This window comes from Astyanax mexicanus, chromosome 10, assembly GCF_023375975.1.
Source record: "Astyanax mexicanus isolate ESR-SI-001 chromosome 10, AstMex3_surface, whole genome shotgun sequence".
Taxonomy (NCBI): Eukaryota; Metazoa; Chordata; class Actinopteri; order Characiformes; family Acestrorhamphidae; genus Astyanax; species Astyanax mexicanus.
Window position 1 is genome coordinate 38,515,767 of NC_064417.1, and position 18,913 is coordinate 38,534,679.

General features: G+C 37.4%; 2 protein-coding genes across 2 annotated transcripts in view; one reads left to right on the forward strand and one right to left on the reverse strand.

Moving 5' to 3' along the window:
- Positions 1-760, reverse strand: part of pde6a (phosphodiesterase 6A, cGMP-specific, rod, alpha) — a 29,141-nt gene extending 28,381 nt beyond the window's left edge. Inside the window, exon 1 of the mRNA XM_022684063.2 lies at positions 163-760. Within this exon, the coding sequence (XP_022539784.2) occupies positions 163-639 (477 nt within the window). The 5' untranslated portion in view covers positions 640-760. The remainder of the gene's footprint in view (positions 1-162) is intronic.
- Positions 761-2,606: 1,846 nt separating this feature from the next.
- slc26a2 (solute carrier family 26 member 2) lies at positions 2,607-12,662 on the forward strand. The gene is made up of 4 exons (XM_007246413.4): positions 2,607-2,743; positions 6,123-6,728; positions 6,932-7,671; positions 9,161-12,662. The coding sequence occupies exons 2-4, from the start codon at positions 6,147-6,149 to the stop codon at positions 9,933-9,935; spliced, it is 2,097 nt and encodes a 698-aa protein (XP_007246475.2). The 5' UTR covers positions 2,607-2,743; positions 6,123-6,146; the 3' UTR covers positions 9,936-12,662.
- Positions 12,663-18,913: the final 6,251 nt, after the last annotated feature.

The following is an 18,913-nucleotide window of genomic DNA, read 5'->3' on the forward strand; positions in this document are numbered from 1 at the left end:
ACATAAAACTCCATTATAAACAAAAAAAAACGTATATATGAAACATTTATTCTGGTGGCTGTTCTTTAAATCTGGGCCAACAGAAATGCTCCAAATTGAAGAGGCAAAAAAACAGCCTGTTTAATTATAAGAGAATAAAAAAGCTTTAGATGGTTTGCCTACCTGGGTCACGTCAGGGACATTAACCATCTTCTTGACACTGGCCACATGGCCCACAATGCCTGTGTCCAGTGGGTAAACAATTTCACTGTCTGGAGGCACCAGGCAGTCTTCCAGAGTGGCATCCTTGCTGACATTAAAGATGCGAGTGGCCAGCTCAGCTGTGCCGTTCCTCTGCCTGTACATGAAGAGGCTCATGCGGTCTGCACGCATGACGAAGCACAGGTGGCGCATGAGGTTGAACACGGCCTTCTCCATCTGCAGGTTCTCCTGCAGGTCCCTCACCATGTCGAAAACCATCTCGCTCTCCTCCGTGGAGCTCAGGTTATGATAATTGGTGGTGTCCACGTTTGTGTTCTTAGAGGTGGACAGCATGTTTGAGATGACCTGGGCTCTGAAATGACTGTCATAGTATTCCTTAGCGAAGGCCGGATTGCTGTCCAAAAACTTCTCCACCACATCCTGGTTCACTGCAGCCATTTGGCCGTTTTTAAGAAAACGATTTTAAGGATTTTAAAGCCTTTCCTACTGGACTGTGGTATCCACACACCTGAACGACTATGTTGTCCTCTGCACCTAGGCTGAGGGGAGCAGAGACAGCCTGAGGATTACAGGGATTGTTTTAAAGAGGTGTGTGTGCTCCTAATCCTGCATCCAATTATAACCTGGATTATGAAATTCACACGGCGGTGCTCACACCTCAGATATAGATCTTATAAACATAAGTTTACTTCAGAGGAAAATTGGAAAGTAAATCCATTCACTTGTGGGATACTCTAAAGCAGTTTACTGGCAAATAAGACATCAATTGCAATCTTATATTTACAAAAATGCACCAAACACTGAAATCTACATTATTTACATTCTGTTTGTGTCATTGTATCTGTGTAAAGTAGAAATCCCTGAATTTCACATGAACATAAGACACCACGTCAGTTTTAGCAGCTTGCTGAGTCATTAAAGTACCACTATGCTTACATAAATGCATGAATGAGATGGAAATGTTTGGAAACTCTCTATGATCCATAATCAGTACTTATGCTGCATAACGTTATCTGGACGTTGGAATTATTAATTTCCTAGAAGAAAATTTCAACTGGAGCACCTGACAAGATAAATTTCCTATTTTGGAAAGTCAGAAGAGTCTCACCAACCCCAAGTCCAGAATCCAAGATGGCTGCCTGCACACCAACAGTATCAACAAATTAGTAGTAATATAAAGTCATAGTATAGTATTAACACTATTTGTCAAATGGGAAAATTATATGCATAACTGTTGTTCTTTTTTGACACATCTGTTGTCATTTAACTGATTAAAACATTAGCAAAGTTTAAACTTCCTAAATTGACATTTTCCACTGTTTTGTGCTGTAACTCTCTATTCTAACCTTTAAGATCTTGACTAGCACGGCTCAAAACAGAATTTTATGGATTTTCCACGTTATTTTGTTGGTTAACAATTAAATGTGATATTATCTCAATATCACAATGAAATTTGAGCAATAAAAACAATATTGTTGGTTTATCCCCAACATTTTATACAAAATAATGAATTTAGAAGTTTGACATATCTCACTGAGGAAGTGACATCATTGAGTGCAGGTCTCATGATTTTTATTAGCAGTCTTTGCAGATTTCATGGGGTTTTATTACAGGAAACTGATATGACAAGACTATTGGAACAGACATTAAATATATTTTAATGTTCTGCAGAAAATAGATAATATATGCAATTGACTTTATGACAGTCAATATTGTAATTAATATTAAAATTATTATTTTAATGTTAAATTCAAGCTGAATGTATAAATTAAGAGATAAAGACAGCCAATAATGTGTGGGGTGGGAGCCATTTATTTTGGGTGTAAACTGCGCCTACATCAATCAATAATAAAGTAAAAACAAAAATGATCATAAATCTAAATTGTTGTGGCATTATCATTCTACACTCATGATATATATATCTTCTCTTTTATCTGGTTGTCTTTCTTTTTATGATTTGTTTTATCATTGTAACGTTACAGTTAACATTGAACGCATTAAAGCTACAAAGGAACAGGTTTTTTTTATCAAACAAAAAGTGTTAAACAAACCAGAATATGCTTTATATTGAACCACATTTAGCTAGATGACAGGTTTGCAGACTTTTGGTATTTTCTCAGTGGCTTCATGGGGTAGTGTGATGTGTATGTGTCAAAATTGCTTTTGTTTTGTGCTTTATTTCTTAAATAAACTAAGATTTTTAACATTTGACTAACATTTTTCAGATTGTTATTTTTATTAATAAACTTTCACAATTTCCATGAACAAGTCCTTTTTATTTCTCTATTTAAAATCTACTGATAAATAATTCAATTAATAAAATAATAAGGTACTAAAAAATGTTATCGCGAGCCGTAGAGGCGGTTATTTTGTACAGTCACGTGACACAGACTGTTTTGCAGAAGTGAACCACGTGACCGTGGAGCTGTACGGTGGCTGTGATGGCTGAGACTCCGCTGATCAGCAGTTTGAGAGAGTCAGTATACAGGAGGAGCGGAGAGACATGAGGACAGCTCTGAGAGACCGGGGAGAAAGTTAGAAGGTGAGTAACTGTTCATTCCGCTGTGTCCGGATACACGCAGTCCGGGGGGAGAGAGTAAAAGAGACGGAGGGGCGGCCGGTGTTCTGTCGAATTCTCCTACCTTGTCGAACCGTGCTGCCCCAATGTATATTTAACTGTAAAAATACAAAAGAAGCACTATTTTAGGGCATGTACCCAGTGATATTGCAGTAGATGTACGTTATTAGATTTGGATTGCATAATTCATTGTACCATGGCAAAGTTATAGTAAATATAGCTCATTACAAACTGCTTTTGTATTTTATTTATGATAATAAGTGTAATTTTTAGTTTCCATTTACACTTTTGTGCAATGACAGTGCGTCCAGGTTGTTTAATGCACATAAACCCCCCCTAAACCAGATTAATTATACATAAAACAGGAGAAATAATTAAATTGTGTAGGTCGGCGCATGCGCAGTACGTTTGGGAAGCATGTATCGATGGGTAGGAAAATTCGACAGAACACCGGAGGGGCGGCCGGAGGGGGAGTTAACTCTAGTTACACGTTGCAGAAACTCTACTGCCCGTCAATGCGCCCATTCATCAACAAGTGTTCCTTACTAACCCGCCAGTTCTTACAGATTTTAACCATGTAAGTTACTAAATCTGCGTGACTAACTTAACCAGGAGTAAAGCTGCAGTAACATTACCAGTCGCTCAGTTTACTCCAGATGACTGAGGCTTCAGAACTTTGTATTTTGCAATCGATTAGTTTTCAAGTTTCAGGGTTTACTTCAAAAACAGTGTAACTTACATTCATTACTGTAAGTTAGCTAAAAGTTTGGCTGCAGTTTTAAGCAGCCAAAAACATCATTTGATTGTCTATTAAATGCAATTTAACACTATGTTGAATGAAAATGATAGGGTCTAACCCTACACTTACCCTAACCATAACTATTAATCAACCCTAACCTTAACCATTAATCAGTTCTAAAATTTAACCCTACACCTAACCCAAACCTTAATCTAAACTTTAAATCTAACCCTAAACCTAATCCTAAAATGTTAAGATTAAAGTGCAAGTTAGAGTTGGATGTAGGGTTACATACAATAGAGATTCACCTTTCAGTTCAGTTGCAATGAGGCCAGAAAATAGACCATCCACTTAAATTACCTTGTTTTTTTTTTTCTTAAAAATTATATTTTATTTTGCGGGCATATATACGTGTAATAACACAGAAATGCATCAGTCTGCTGAGAAATAAGCATATTCCTAACCTCAGCATACTGTAAATCACATAAAAAATCCTTTCTGATTATTTTTGCATGACTGTCAAACATAATAGCAAACAGCATATGTAGCTAGCTATGTTAACTTCGTAGGAGTATTGATATTACCAGTCCAGAGTAACCTGGAGAACTGCAGATAAATTCTGATGCACTCTTGGCCTAAAAATAACATGATATCAGAAGTCTGCGGAGTGACCATTGACAAAGCAGTCATGAGACAGTGTGATCATCAGTTTAAGTTATATTTAATATTTTATAGAAATATTTATGTAAGTTCACATATTTAATTATGTTAAGTACAGGTAACTGTAAATCGAAATGTAACTAAAGTAATGTTACCAACCTAGAGCTGGATGATAGGGCCAGAATTTATATCACAATATATTTCTTAATTTTGATTGATACAATACAATTCTGATATGAACAGTATAGCAACAACTGTTAAAAAAATAATAAAACAATATTTAAAGACATTTTCACAGTACACATGTATGTATCGTGTTTTGATCAATCAAATGTTCTTTTATGTTTAGTACAGTGCTTCTTTTTTTCTATGTTTACTGCACACCATCCAGTTTTACAGGATTTTGTCACTTTTACTAATGATATCCTCAATATGTTTATTTCAGCATATTGTTGATACATTATGATAAGAAAACGTATCACAAATCGATAAAATATCAACATTTTTCCTGCTCTACACCCACATACTTTTTTTGAACAGTGAATTTTTGTTTGCTTGTATATGCTGTGTAATCACACACATGCCAGTTCAAACTACTTGATGAAGTATTAGGCAGTCAGAAAGTTGCAGAAGCTGTGGAAAGTTAAGTCGGCTGTGTAGCCGTGGCACAGGCTCATTCATACAAAGTGCTGTTTGTTGAGGGAGTAGGTCTGAATTTCAGCCCTGTGGTACAGTGGTCTACAGTACTACAGGAATCCGGATTAACTGTGTGTGGCCCTACCGACAGATTTCATTTCGCCAATGACATTTTTTTTTTTACTGCTTTCTAATTCATTTTACTTTAGTCTACATATAAATACATCCTACATTATCAAGAACAGGTGAATATATATAAAAAATAAAGTTGGGATTAAAAAAGTATCAGATAGTATAATTTATTTTCAATAGGTAAACTGACAATAACACAATAAATAGCACCTATGCAAAAATCATAAACACATAGACCAGCTGTACTATTAAATATGTGTGGAGTGGACAGAAAACGTTTGAGTGAGAGAGTGAAGGCCAGAGTAGAGGCTCATCAAGGACGAGAGACCTTTGTTCATGAACTGCTCTCTCGTAAATATGTTTTCCATGTTGCAGGTGATTTGAAGAGAGAAAGAAAAAAATAGAATAGTAAAGGGAGAAGGAGGAAGTTTTTCTTATTTTTAAATAATTTACAAAAAATAAAAAAGATTATTTGGCTGAACAAATATGCTTTTTCTCTTTTTTAAAAAAAACCCAATATATTTTCATATTTTGTCAAAACTTAGGTGAACCAATGAAATTAAGAGATGTATGTAGTATTGTCCAATAAGGAGTAACAATTTTAGTACAGATAAAAAAATGCAGTTTGACTCTGTGTATAGACATATAGCCAATTTGCAGAACTGTCTCCTGTCTACTTAATTACTTCATGTAAACAGCTAAATTTGTTAGACTAGGTTCAGAGTTTTGAGTACGGTTAGAGAGGTTTATTAACTGTTTTTATTGCCCTATATAAACAGTAAATACATTTAAAAAAATGTAATTCAGTAGACACAGTATACAGACATATTTTAACTTAGTGCTTAGCAGTTTTTACCTTTACTTTAATTAGAGTTATGTTAAACAGTGATAAAATGTGTTTGATGACTTTTTGATTGCGGTGCCATGTGGCAAATATTGACTGTCTTGGGCTTGCCCTCATGAATCCTTGAACCTTGATAAAAGTATTTTATTTGCATTGAAAGGCCACATTACACCCCCCACATTAAACAGATTAACATCTTTATAACTTCCTCTGGCTTTGCCTCAGTGTCTCAATTAGTCAAACCGATATGGAAAATTTATGACTTCATCCTACGTAACACATTCCATTGAAATTACAGTTAACAGATTTACGACATGCTTATGTTTCTGTAGGGGAGAGCTCTTGGTCAGTGCACTATGGCTGCTGGTGAAGGCAACGGGGCTGCAGCGGAGGCTGGACCTGAGAGTGACCTTCACGTTCCCTTCATCCTGGAGGAACGTCAGCGAGAGGAGGAACCTCTGAAGAAAGTGCTGAGTCAGAAGCTGAAAGAGCAGTGTTCCTGCAGCCCAACTCGAGCCAAAGCCCTGCTCTTCGACTCCATACCCATTCTGAAATGGCTGCCTCGATATCAGATCAAAGACTGGATTATAGGAGACATGATGTCCGGCGTCATTGTGGGCATTCTGCTGGTGCCCCAGTCCATTGCCTACTCCCTGCTGGCAGGTCAGGATCCAATCTATGGCCTCTACACATCTTTCTTCTCCAGCATCATCTACGCTCTCCTGGGGACATCCAGGCACATCTCGGTGGGGATCTTTGGAGTGCTGTGTCTGCTGGTGGGCCAGGTTGTGGACAGGGAGTTGGCTGTGGCTGGATATCTCACCGATCTGCCGAGCAACATGACGAGCCTGGAGAACAGCACTGCTCCCTACTGTGATCGCAGCTGTTATGCCATTATTGTAGGAGCCACCGTCACCTTCACAGCAGGAGTCTACCAGGTACGTGTCTACCTGGAGGGTTTGGAGTGGGGTCCAAATTTCAGTACATTGTCAATTCTTAAGGGGCTTTTACATTGCATGCAGTAGCCGCACCGCTCTTTGCAGACCCCCATTGAGTTATATTGTTTCCACATAACACAGGAGAAAGCAGGAGATAGACATGAAGTCATTAATCATCTCATTCTGTTCTCCTTTGATTTCAGGTGTTAATGGGTCTCCTTCAGGTTGGCTTTGTCTCAGTGTTCCTCTCGGACTCTCTCCTGAGTGGATTTGCTACCGGTGCTTCTCTCACCATCCTCACCTCACAGCTGAAGTATCTATTGGGGCTGAAGCTTCCCCGTGCCCAGGGCTGGGGCTCACTGATCAAAACCTGGATCAGTCTGCTGACGAACTTAGGCCAAACCAACATCTGTGACCTCATCACCAGCCTTATCTGCCTTTTAGTGCTAATACCCACCAAAGAGCTGAATGACCGCTTTAAATCCAAGCTTAAAGCACCCATTCCGTTTGAGCTATTCGTGGTCATTATTGCCACCCTGGCCTCTCACTTTGGCCAGTTTCAGGAGAAGTACGGATCAGGGGTGGCAGGGGCCATTCCCACAGGCTTCATGCCTCCACAGCTGCCCGACTGGTCTCTCATCCCCAATGTAGCAGTTGATGCCTTCTCTATAGCCATTGTGGGCTTTGCCATCACTGTCTCTCTGTCTGAGATGTTTGCAAAGAAGCACGGTTATGTGGTGGACCCTAACCAGGAGATGTACGCCATCGGCTTCTGTAACATCTTCCCGTCCTTTTTTCGCTGCTTCACCACAAGTGCTGCCTTAACCAAGACCCTGGTGAAGGAGTCTACTGGCTGCCAGACTCAAGTGTCTGGCCTGATCACTGCACTGGTGCTGCTGTTGGTGCTGCTGGTCATCGCTCCTCTATTCTACTCGCTTCAGAAGTAAGTGCATTTTGTAATGCAGTACAAGAACATTATTATAAGAGATAAAATAGATGTAACTTTTCCAGTTTTTTCATCTAGTGAGTAACGAGTTCATAGAAACCGAAACGTTAAGTTCACATGATTTCCAAAAAGTGATCAGTTCTCATTTTTATAGCTGATGTTTAGTGAGAGTATGTTCAAAATGATGATTGTATATATCCGTTCACTGTATACTGTATTTTTGTAAACATTTGATTAATGTAACCATTCCAGTATTATTTAAATTATTATTATTTAGATCTTTAACATTACTTAAGATAATTAAAAGCATTAGATATCTTCTCTAAATGCTTTGCCCTTTTAAGCCAATCCCTTTGTACAATCAATGTAATCTGTGGTTGTGTAATGTATGCAGAACAAAAAAAGACCCACGGTAAGTACACTTAACTACAGGCTATGCAAACAAAACATCACCAGCTAATGAACAACACAAAAATACTATGAATAACATTTGAAAAGAATATAAAGTGCATTTGACCCACAAATCTCACATAGTTTATTGTCCAATTTATCAGGAAGCATGTGTATTGGCCAGAACAAACCTAAATACAGAACATTGATGAATAAAAAAATAGGGATGTCCTGATCACATGTTTTTGACTAATTCATTTTTTATTATTGTCAAAAATGATGGTATCAGAATATACATTTTTTTAGGCCTGGCAGACTTAGACTTAGATTTAGACTACACTTTTTACTGTTATAATATCCCAGGGTATTTTTGATGCTTTTGAAATTAGAATATTTGATTGTGTTTAAAGAGCTTTAATGAAGGAAATGATGCTAGTGTAGTGTAACTCCATATATATATATATATATATATATATATATATACACATACATACATACATACATTACATATATATATATATATATATATATATATATATACTACTGGAAACTGTGAAGTCTATACTGAACTCACAAAGTTACATAACATTACACTTTTTGATACATCAGTGATCTGGATCTTTCCCACCTGATTCTAAACCTTTCGAAAATTACGTGACTGGCCCCGATTTCCGATCACGTAATTGGTTGGTACAAACAAAACTATTTGAAAAATGTGTGATATGTTAAAACTATATAATGTATTACATTAACATTATTGTAAATTGATATACACTGACATGCTAAAAATCAAGAGATAGCAGAATGCCAATTGATCATTGATTGTTACATCAAGAGACGACTTGTTTAAAGCCTTCATTTACATAAGTTGTGCGATGCTATCTTCAGAGTGAGAATGAACACTGGCTCATGGCAAGACAATGGGAATTATTAAAGTTTAAGTGAGGCCATGACTTTTGCCCCCTGAAGTTTATGTTGCTGTGTATCAAAGAAAAGCTATCCCTAAATATTTAACAGGCTTTGTATATCAAGCATAAAGGAAGTGTGCTTAAAGAGCATCTTATATATATTCACCACTGTCGTGTTTAATTTTCAGATGTGTCCTGGCTGTCATCATCGTAGTGAACCTGCGTGGAGCTCTACGGAAGTTCCGGGATGTTCCCCAGATGTGGCGGACGAACCGAGTGGATGCTACTATCTGGCTGGTGACCATGGCCACGTCAGCGCTGGTGAATACTGAGCTGGGTCTTCTCGTGGGGGTGCTGGTGTCTGCCTTCTCTGTGCTGGGACGCACCCAGCGGGCTCAGGCATTCAAGCTGGGACAAGCTGGAGACTATGAGATTTTTGAAGACCTGGCTTCATACAAGGGCCTTCACACACATCCTGGGGTGGCTGTGTTCCGCTATGAAGCTCCAATCTACTATGCCAATCAGACCCTGTTCAAGAAGTCTCTGTATCGCAACGTGGGTCTGGACCCAGTGAAGGAGAAAGCCCGGCGCAAGAAGCTGGAGAAGCAGAATAAGCAGAAAACACTGGAGGACGGGGTGAAGCAAGACCACGAGGCATCAACGAATATGTTCCTTTCGCAGGGTCCTGCCTTTCATACGCTGATCATAGACTGTAGTGCAGTGCTGTTTCTGGACACTGCGGGTGTTGGTGCACTGAAGGAGGTGCATAAGGATTATAAGGAGTTGGGGGTGCGCTTGTTGTTGGCACAGTGTAATACCTCAGTAATAGATTCTCTGCGGAGGGCTGGTTACTACGACCATAAAACGGGTAGCCCAGAGAATATTTTTCATACAATCAGTGATGCCGTCCGTTACTCCCAAAGCTTACTGTCACAGAATGGAGACTGTGACACTTTTTGCTGATATGGAAAGATGCTTTAAGCTCAGGGGCGGGCGATATAATGAAATTGAATATATATGATACACATCTTCATAATACACAGTGTGTATTACATCAAATCTAATGCGACAGCAAAGCTGTGGTGCCAACAAACACCATAAAATTGTATTAAACATACAATAACTAATTATTTTAAAACCCAGCGACAGAATGAATCAGAGAGAAAGGTTAAACTGGTATCAAGTCAGCTGTTTACATGACTAAACTTATTCAGAGTTGTTTGGACAGGATTATTTTTACAGGGCATGATTGGTAAAGTACCTGTTGCTGTACTGTAGATTCTCACGTCATTAAATCCCGTCCCAGTGCGTCATATCAATCTTTTTTACATAGTGCATTCTCCTGCATCTGTAAAGATCTGTAAAATAACCTCAGAATATATTAATCCTAAGGATCTGATCAAACTGACATGTGGATAAATATTCCATCATATGAACAGGAAATCATTTTTTACGCCTTTCTGAAGTATAGAGGTGCTCAAGGTGGCCTTTTGTTTTGGTGTCTGAGGCATAGACACTTTAAGTAATTCAAGTCTGTGGCAAACCTCAGTCAAATCCAGAAGACCTCCATATGTGTGTTTTTTGCAATTATTTATCAGTATGTGGCATCAAATCTAAATATTTTTTATGGTGAATTCACAGTACTGTATATCGCAAGGCAATTCTCGACAGTACTTCACAGCATCTGATATATCATGAGTGACGTATGATTGGCATATCATCGTATCATGAGATGCCCTGTGATTCCCACCTCGAATGAACACGCAGTGATTAATTTTCTGAAAAAATTGAATTAGAATAATTAGTGGGTTACACTTTATCACTTTCGCGTAAATCGTGTAGCCACTCTTCCCATCTGAGTCATTTATGCAAAGATGTCTTCTCTTTTCTCTACCTACCTAGATGAAAATAATCCGTCCAAATAGGCCTCATCATTGTACGGTAAAAAAAAGCACAATTATATCATGTTCGCAGTTAATTTTTTTCGATTTATCTCATTCGATTTGACTAATATTTTAGATAATATTCGATGCCTTTATTGTAATCTGGAAGTATTGAATTCATGCAGGCCCACCAAAATACAGTGACAGATACAAAAGATGTAATCTAAATGTATTTATTTATTAGTTTTTATTTTATTTTGAAGAAGTGTGCAATCGGCCAACTTAAAGCCATATTCTGATTTAATGTATTATTTATCACAATACAACAAATAACTCTATAACATATCGCCCTCCCCTAACTGAACTGTTTACTATATTATGGAGTCTAATCCTTGTGCCTTACTGTGATTTCAAATTGACAATCAATTTATATGCACAGATTATTATTTTTATTTTTATTTTTAATAGCCTTTTCTTTGGCTATTTTCAGTCTTAAAGTATGTTTAACAATGGAAGGATGTAATCTGGATTTAAGTGCCTGATTATGTCTGTTCTCTGTAAAAACAGAGTTCTGGAGAATGATTGTGCTATTGATAACCAAACTGTTCACTGTTACAGATCAATTAGTTTTGTGTATTTTACAGCACTTTGAATTTGTATGTTTATTTAAAAGTACAGTTCTTTCCATTTCAAGACTACATATCTCTCAGGGCTTGCACTAATTTTTGCTGCTCAAGAAAAAAAACAATAAAAGAAGAATGTTACTGACCTTTAGAGAAGGAGATCTCTGCACACATCATCCAGATCAAATCCAAAGAATTCTGCCCAAAGAATATAGGATGATTTATTATTTATAGCCATATTTATATGATTAATGATCTGGCATTATTGTGTTATTAGTAAATGAGCAAATTAAGGTTATATTTCTGGTTATTCACAGCTATTTAGTTGCTATCTATAATAAGAATATAGGACATTTCAATCGTCCTTCAATCGCGATAAAATATGTGATCCTTTTCCCCTGTAATTGGATTTAAATCTTTATATTGTATTTAAAATGAAATGACATGTGTTTTTAATAATTGAGGAACTTATTTTTACATGTGTGTGAATCCCAGCTATTCAAGGGCTATTTATAATATGAGATAATATAGGACATTTCAGTGTGTCAAAAGTTAAAAAACGTCCCACACATTTTCCCTGAAATAAATTAAAGCATTATATCTTATTTAAAATGATGTGTGACATTTCCTATGTACCAACTTTTTTAATATATATTGTGTATGTTCTATTTACATCAGGCTCTGTATTCATTACCTGCCTTAAACACATAAACAGGTTTCAAATTGGAGTGAAAAGCTCTTTCACCTAGATGCCAAAGCAGAAGCACGTGTTCAGTGTGCCTCTCCGACAGCAGGAGATTAGGCCTCGGCACTGTAATTGTGTTACATTTAGGATAAGACGTGAATAACCATTATGCTGTGTAAACAGCAGTAAGTCAGGGGTTGTTTTTTGTGAGTTTACTGTGTCAACAATGGAAAGGAATGGAGAAAGTTTTTTTTTTTCCTGTTTGTTTCTTTTCTCCAGGATTTGTTACTAAGGTGGGGGTTAGATTACAGGCTGCGTGGCATTTACGAGGACTTGTTGGACAGGTCTTAAACTGTAGGCAGTCATGTGACCACGAACAGTGGACTCGCGTCTGTCTGTGATCACCTACCACAAAAAGAACACACAGATTTTGCAACTATTGGCAAAATGCCACTGTTCTGGCAGCTGTATAAGAAATGGGTTGTGCTCTAGGCATATATACATAACATACAGCTCTGGAAAAAAAAGAGACCACTTAAAAAATGATGAGTTTCTTTGATTTTACCAATTTAAAAAACTCTGAAATATAATCAAGAGGAAGATGGATGATCACAAGCCATCAATCCAAGCTAAACTGCTTGAATTTTTGCACCAGGAGTGGCATAAAGTTATCCAAAAGCAGTGTGTAAGACTGGTGGAGAACATGCCAAGATACATGAAAACTGTGATTAAAAACCAGGGTTATTCCAGCAAATATTGATTTCTGAAAACTTTATGAATATGAACTTGTTTTCAGCCATTTCTTATTTTCTGCAAATAAATGCTCTAAATGACAATATTTTTATTTGGAATTTGGAAGACATTTTCTCTGTCGTTTATATTTAAAAACAACAATGTTCATTTTACTCAAACATATACATATAAATAGCAAAATTAGAGAAATTGATTTAGGAACTGAAGTGGTTTCTTTTTTTTTCCAGAGCTGTGTTTAGTGTATTGCTTTTATACTAGTGATTATAGGATCTCTCTAAAAGTAAAAAAGTATAAGTGTATTTATCTGCTTTTTATAATGAACCTGATTTTATTTGTTATTCATTTCACAGGCTGGATTTTATACTCTGCATTAAAAAGGAATTATACGGTTTTTTTATTTGAAACTCAATCATTGAGAGTTTATAGTGTTCATACACAGAAATGCCAAATGTCATTGTAACAGTAACTGGTATTGTGTCACATGACTTGTCTCTAAAGGTTGAAGATTACTGTACTACCTGTGGGGGATATGAGTGTTGCCTTCAGCATTAAATGTGGATGTGATTTCTCAAAGTTCACACTAACAATTGTAGCCAGACACCAGTCACAATCATTACCACACACTGCACTGTCCACTGTGGGTGGTAATGTCTACTATGAATTCCCAGTACAAGTGACACAATGGATTGATCCCATGACTTTTGGCATGTCAGTGTGTAATATCTGAAGATGTCATTTTAAAGTAAAATAATGGCTTAATTTTTAGTGTAATAGTTTCTTTAATCACTTCAGACATCGGGTTAAGTTTTCTTCAAACCAAGTAATAGATTTGAAAAGTCAGTAGAATTCCTTTTTAATGACTCATTCAAGTGCTATGTTTTAGATGATCTAGTTATCACTCTTTTTTCATCAGGTCTGTTATCTTGTTCATCACTGAAGTTAGACAGAGGTGATTACTCTATGTTAATTCTATATTAGTTTCTATCACTGTACAAGGTGTTGGTGATTGTTCCAGGTTTTGAACACTTTGGGTCTTAAAAAGGGAACATTTTGTCTTTGTTTTATATCTGTAAGCACATTTTACATTATTCTGTCGTGTATTAAATAAACATGACGTCTATGCAACCTATAAATAATATAATATAATATAATATAAATAAGGTTTCTCTTATTTCTTGTCTTGTTTATTTCTGTGCTGTTCTTCTGCAAACATTTTTTCTTTGGACCTTTCTGAAATTTAAGATGATTTTTTTTTTTTTTTCACTTTTTTTCACATTCGTTATAACTTTTTAATTCTTTTGACTATTTGTTAGACTAGACGGAAATCATATTTTTACAGGTTAATTACTTTTAAATTCCTGACCTGCATGTATGCAGTCATGCTGTCATGACAAGCTGCATTTTAGTGAAAATTGGTGTTTGTAAAAAAGATGGTTGACCTAGAGTTGTAAATTGTTCAATTCTTCATGGTGACTTTGTCCAGTTTTAAAACCACATTTTAATTGTATAAATGTATTTTCATTACTGTGATATTTTACCATGACAGGGTGGATAGATCAATCTTTACCTCACCCAGCTAACTAATTATTTTGCTAGTTGACTAATCAGTTATCCAAAAGCAGTGTGTAAGACTGGTGGAGGAGAACATACTAAGATGTATAAAAACTGTGATTAAAAAACAGGATTATTCCACCAAATATTGATTTCTGAACTCTTAAAATTTTATGAGTATGAACTTCTTTTCTTTGCATTATTTGATGTCTGAAAGATCTGCATCTTTATTATTATTATTATTTCAGCCATTTCTCATTTTCTGCAAATAAATCCTCTAAATGACAATCTTTTTATTTTTCCATAGTTTATAGAATAAAACAACAATGTTTTTTTTTTACTCTATCATATGCCTAAAAATAGCAAACTCTGAGAAACTAATCAGAAACTGAAGTTGTCTCTTATTTTTTTCCAGAGCCGTATATTGATTATTATGTTGACCTGGTTTCAGCCCTTGGAGACATTAAGACATTAAGTGAAATAAATATTATTAATTGATAAAAATAAAAGTGTGAATGTTGTGATGTCACTGATATAAAAAAAGTTATTTTTTTTTAAAGGGTGGTTATACTAAGATGACAGGATGGACAGGTAATTCTTGGACCCATTTGTTATTCTTTTTTTATTTTATTTTATAAAAAAAACTTCTAAGTTAATAATTTCTCTTATTTTTTTTTTTTGCCTTGTCTAGTTGTGTGCTGTATATGGACAGTTGATACATCACATCCTCACCTCATGTTGAGACTAGGATTTCCTTGCTTTATATATTTATATTAATTCCTTACACAGCTTGTCTCCACTTTCTGTGTGCTGCTGCCACAGTTAAGCCTTTCCCGTCTCTCTTTAGCAGGCGAGATGTAGATAACCCATCCCCAGCCTGTGTTCTCATTCGCTAACAGCCAGTCCCCTCACTATGGAAAGCAGACTTATCTCTCTGTGTGGGGCTTTGAATGCCAAACAGCCTGGATCAAACCCTGAGCCCCGCTGACTGACCACTAATTAAACCACACTGCCTTATCTGCTCCTTAATTCATTTCTGTCTCAGCAGGAATTCTTCAGTCTTACCACTGAGAGGTGCTGTTCTCTGCTGTTATCTTTCCCGGCCTGTGATTGATTAGCCTTTTCTCTGGCTGGGTGGAAGGATTTACTTCAACTCCAACAATGGCTGTTTATGGTCCATTTCATTCTGCTTTTAGCCAGCAGATCAAGGGTTGGGAACTGAGCGATGAAGTAAAACAGTAAAACCATCTGACTGATTTATCTGCTGGAACATGCTAAGTACACCTGGCAATCACCCGACGAGTTGAATCAGACGTGTTTGAGTAGGAAAATCACCAAACTGTGTAATAATCTGGCCCTCCAGGACCAGACTGTTCCACCCCTGCTGTAGATAAATGAACACACGCTCAAATAAAAGTATTGTTATTTTAGTAAGTGAAATTATGACCTTTCCAAAACCAACTCAGTAGAAGTAGGCCAACAGAAATATGCATGGATTAGCTACAGAGTTAGTTTTTTATTTTAAACCTGTCCTCGGGAAACCCCAGTGAGATTTGCTCCAGAGCAACTCACGGCACACGGGGACAGAGAGACAAAAAGTGCTGTCTGGAGCTGTCTGGAGTGCCAGTCAAAAGTGTGAACACACCTTCTTATTCAGTGTGTTTCCTTGATTTAAGGGAGAATTAAGGAACACATATGGATCTATGTAGTAAATGGTAAAAAAGTGTTTGTTCTCCACAATTCCCCTGATAAACAGAGATGGTGATTTGAGGTAATTTGGAATGAGCTGGAGCTTCACAGCGTGAAGGAAAAGCAGCAACTATTGTTCAGCACCTAGACATTCAGAGTTTTTCTCATCACTCCTCAAGCAACAACTACTCCATTTTTAAAATTGTCCCACCATGTGATTGTTGGTCCAGGCCTGGACCAGAATCTCTGTTCGCAGTAAGGTTTGTACCTCGGGCAGGAGGATCGGAAAAAACTGCACAACGCGCATTTTAGTAACATTACCTCTGCTGTTAGGTAATGTGAGAGTAACATTAAATTAAGATGTAAACATGTTAATAATCCACAAATTGCAGAGAGAACAGAACCAACCCAGGTGCCGTCCCTGTTTCAAGCTTTACGCTCACGTAAATTATGGTCATGAGTTTATACTGATTACAACACACCTGATCCAACTAATAACTAACAACTAGCTTATCAACTATCTATCTGCCTTCGCTAAGGCGAGCTGTGCAGGAAAACTAGCATTACAGTGTAACTGAAGAACCACAGTCTAAAACACTTAACGTAAAAAAAAAAAAGCTTAATGTGTGTTTTCTTTCCACTGAAGCCTGTTATAAGGTCGAATCTTAACGTGGGTTAATGTACTAAAACAACGAGACAGAATCACCAAACATCTTTTTTTTCACTGCATAATAAACTGAATCAGGATCTATAAACAAATCACTATAACCCACATTACATACCCGCTATAAAATCCAGAGAGGTTGGGGATTAAAAGGCTGGATGAGGACCTCCAGTAGCAGTAAATTATGTATTTTGAGTTTGCTGGTGTAGCTGGTCTGTCAGTATATCCAGGGTGGTGTTGGACCAGTATAATTAGAGCTCATACCGATAGAGCAGCGTGTAGAACAGACAACACGCCACTATCAACGTATTACTGGTCTCAGCTACACTGGTCAAACGTGTTACAGTTTAAAGCTGGTTCTGGGTAAATCCGCGCTGTTGGGTCAGAGAGGGCAGTTAGTTCATTAGTTGGATCAGCTGTGTGTAATATGCGACCGGAGTTCGCTGTTGTTGCGCCGAAAAGAGATATATATGTATATAGCATTATATTGACTGCTAAACAGCTAAATAGCTAGATAGTTGCTAGGCAAGGTTTACCATTAAAAGTTTTGGACGTAACAAATCACTCAATATTTAAAACACACTGAGAGCGAAACTGAGTAACTTAACTATAAAGATTAACTATCGGTTTCTGGCGTATATTTTGGAGTACTCATCACTGCCGACGTATTAATCAGATGAGACACGGAGCAGCTGCTCCTCCATTGTGACTGATTGCAGCTCACTTTAGAATGTGTAGCATGACTGCATTTTCCAGCATAATACAGACCACTTTAGCTAACCATGCTAACCTATCTAACTCTCTCAGATAACCTGTGCCTTTTTATCCTAGCTGCATTCAGACCACTGATATGAATGTGAACACTCTATTTAAATTAATTTAAACACCAGTCCCTAGTAAGCACGTTTAGTGGTGGTGATAAATTAAAATTAGTTAGCTTAAGGTTACCTGTTCAGGAGAAAAGTAGCAGCTCTGGGGCGGTCTTGTAGTCTTTTTGAGCTCTAAGTCTCCAACTTTCAATTCACTGCCAATATTCACTCTTGTTATATTCCTTCTTTGGTCACTGAGCTTTTTTGAGACATGCTAAGGTTTTTTTAAGCTGTGTAGCAGCTGAGGTTTAACTAAACCTAGACCTGCTGACTGTTTTTGCAAAAAGGTCACTTAAAAGTGATAAAGGGAGCTACTCAGGGAGAAGTGTACAGGTGAGGGGTGGAGTACCAGTTTGGCAGCGATGCAGGAGTAGCAGCACGGGAGAGGCGAGGGGGAAAAAAGTTCCTTACGGGGTGAACTAGATCCACTAATAATCAGTATTAATTGCCCAACCGGTCATTTTAAGGACACTGAGGTCCATACTGACCGTGTGCTTGTGGATGAAGCTGGGATAATCTCTCTAAGCAAGTTCTATTTGCCCTGTTAGCTTAGCCAGCTCGGCTAGGAATGTTTAGCCTCGTGTATTAGCCTGCTCTGCGCTAGCCGTGAACTCTCCGCTGCAGCGCCGCTCCGACAAACTGTTCGCTGGACTGACTCGTGCTTTCGCCGCCTTCACCGGACACCAAGACCGCTAACAAACACTGCTACCCAGATATCCAGAAAGAGTCCCCGCGTGGCTCAGAGTTCATCTGGCTCTGAGGGAAAACGCTTCGTGCCGCAGGACAACGCGCTCTGCTCCCGTTTATATTCACTGACTGAGGCACTTTGAAACTTTTATTTTGGCTCGTTAGAGTGAAGCGGCCATTAAGTTTTAGGCCACATCGCACGCCAGCTCCGAAACAGGCCTTCACCGATTTGTTTTGTTCATTTCTTTGCTAATTCTGTTGTTTATGAGTGTATTCTTTAATGTGGGCACACATATATAATTTAAGGTGGTATTTTATTTTACAAACAAACTACAAAAGGTACATTTCCGATTAAGGGTGTAAATATATAACTGACCGCGTAGTTCTAAAAGTAAGAAAAAGGGGTAAGTTATATTAACCTAAAATCAATCCTACAGCTAAAATCTAAGATGCTAATTCTAAAATAAAATCGAATCCTAAAATATAATCCTAAACTATAGTTATAATCATTAAATTAATGGTAATAGTTTAAACAAA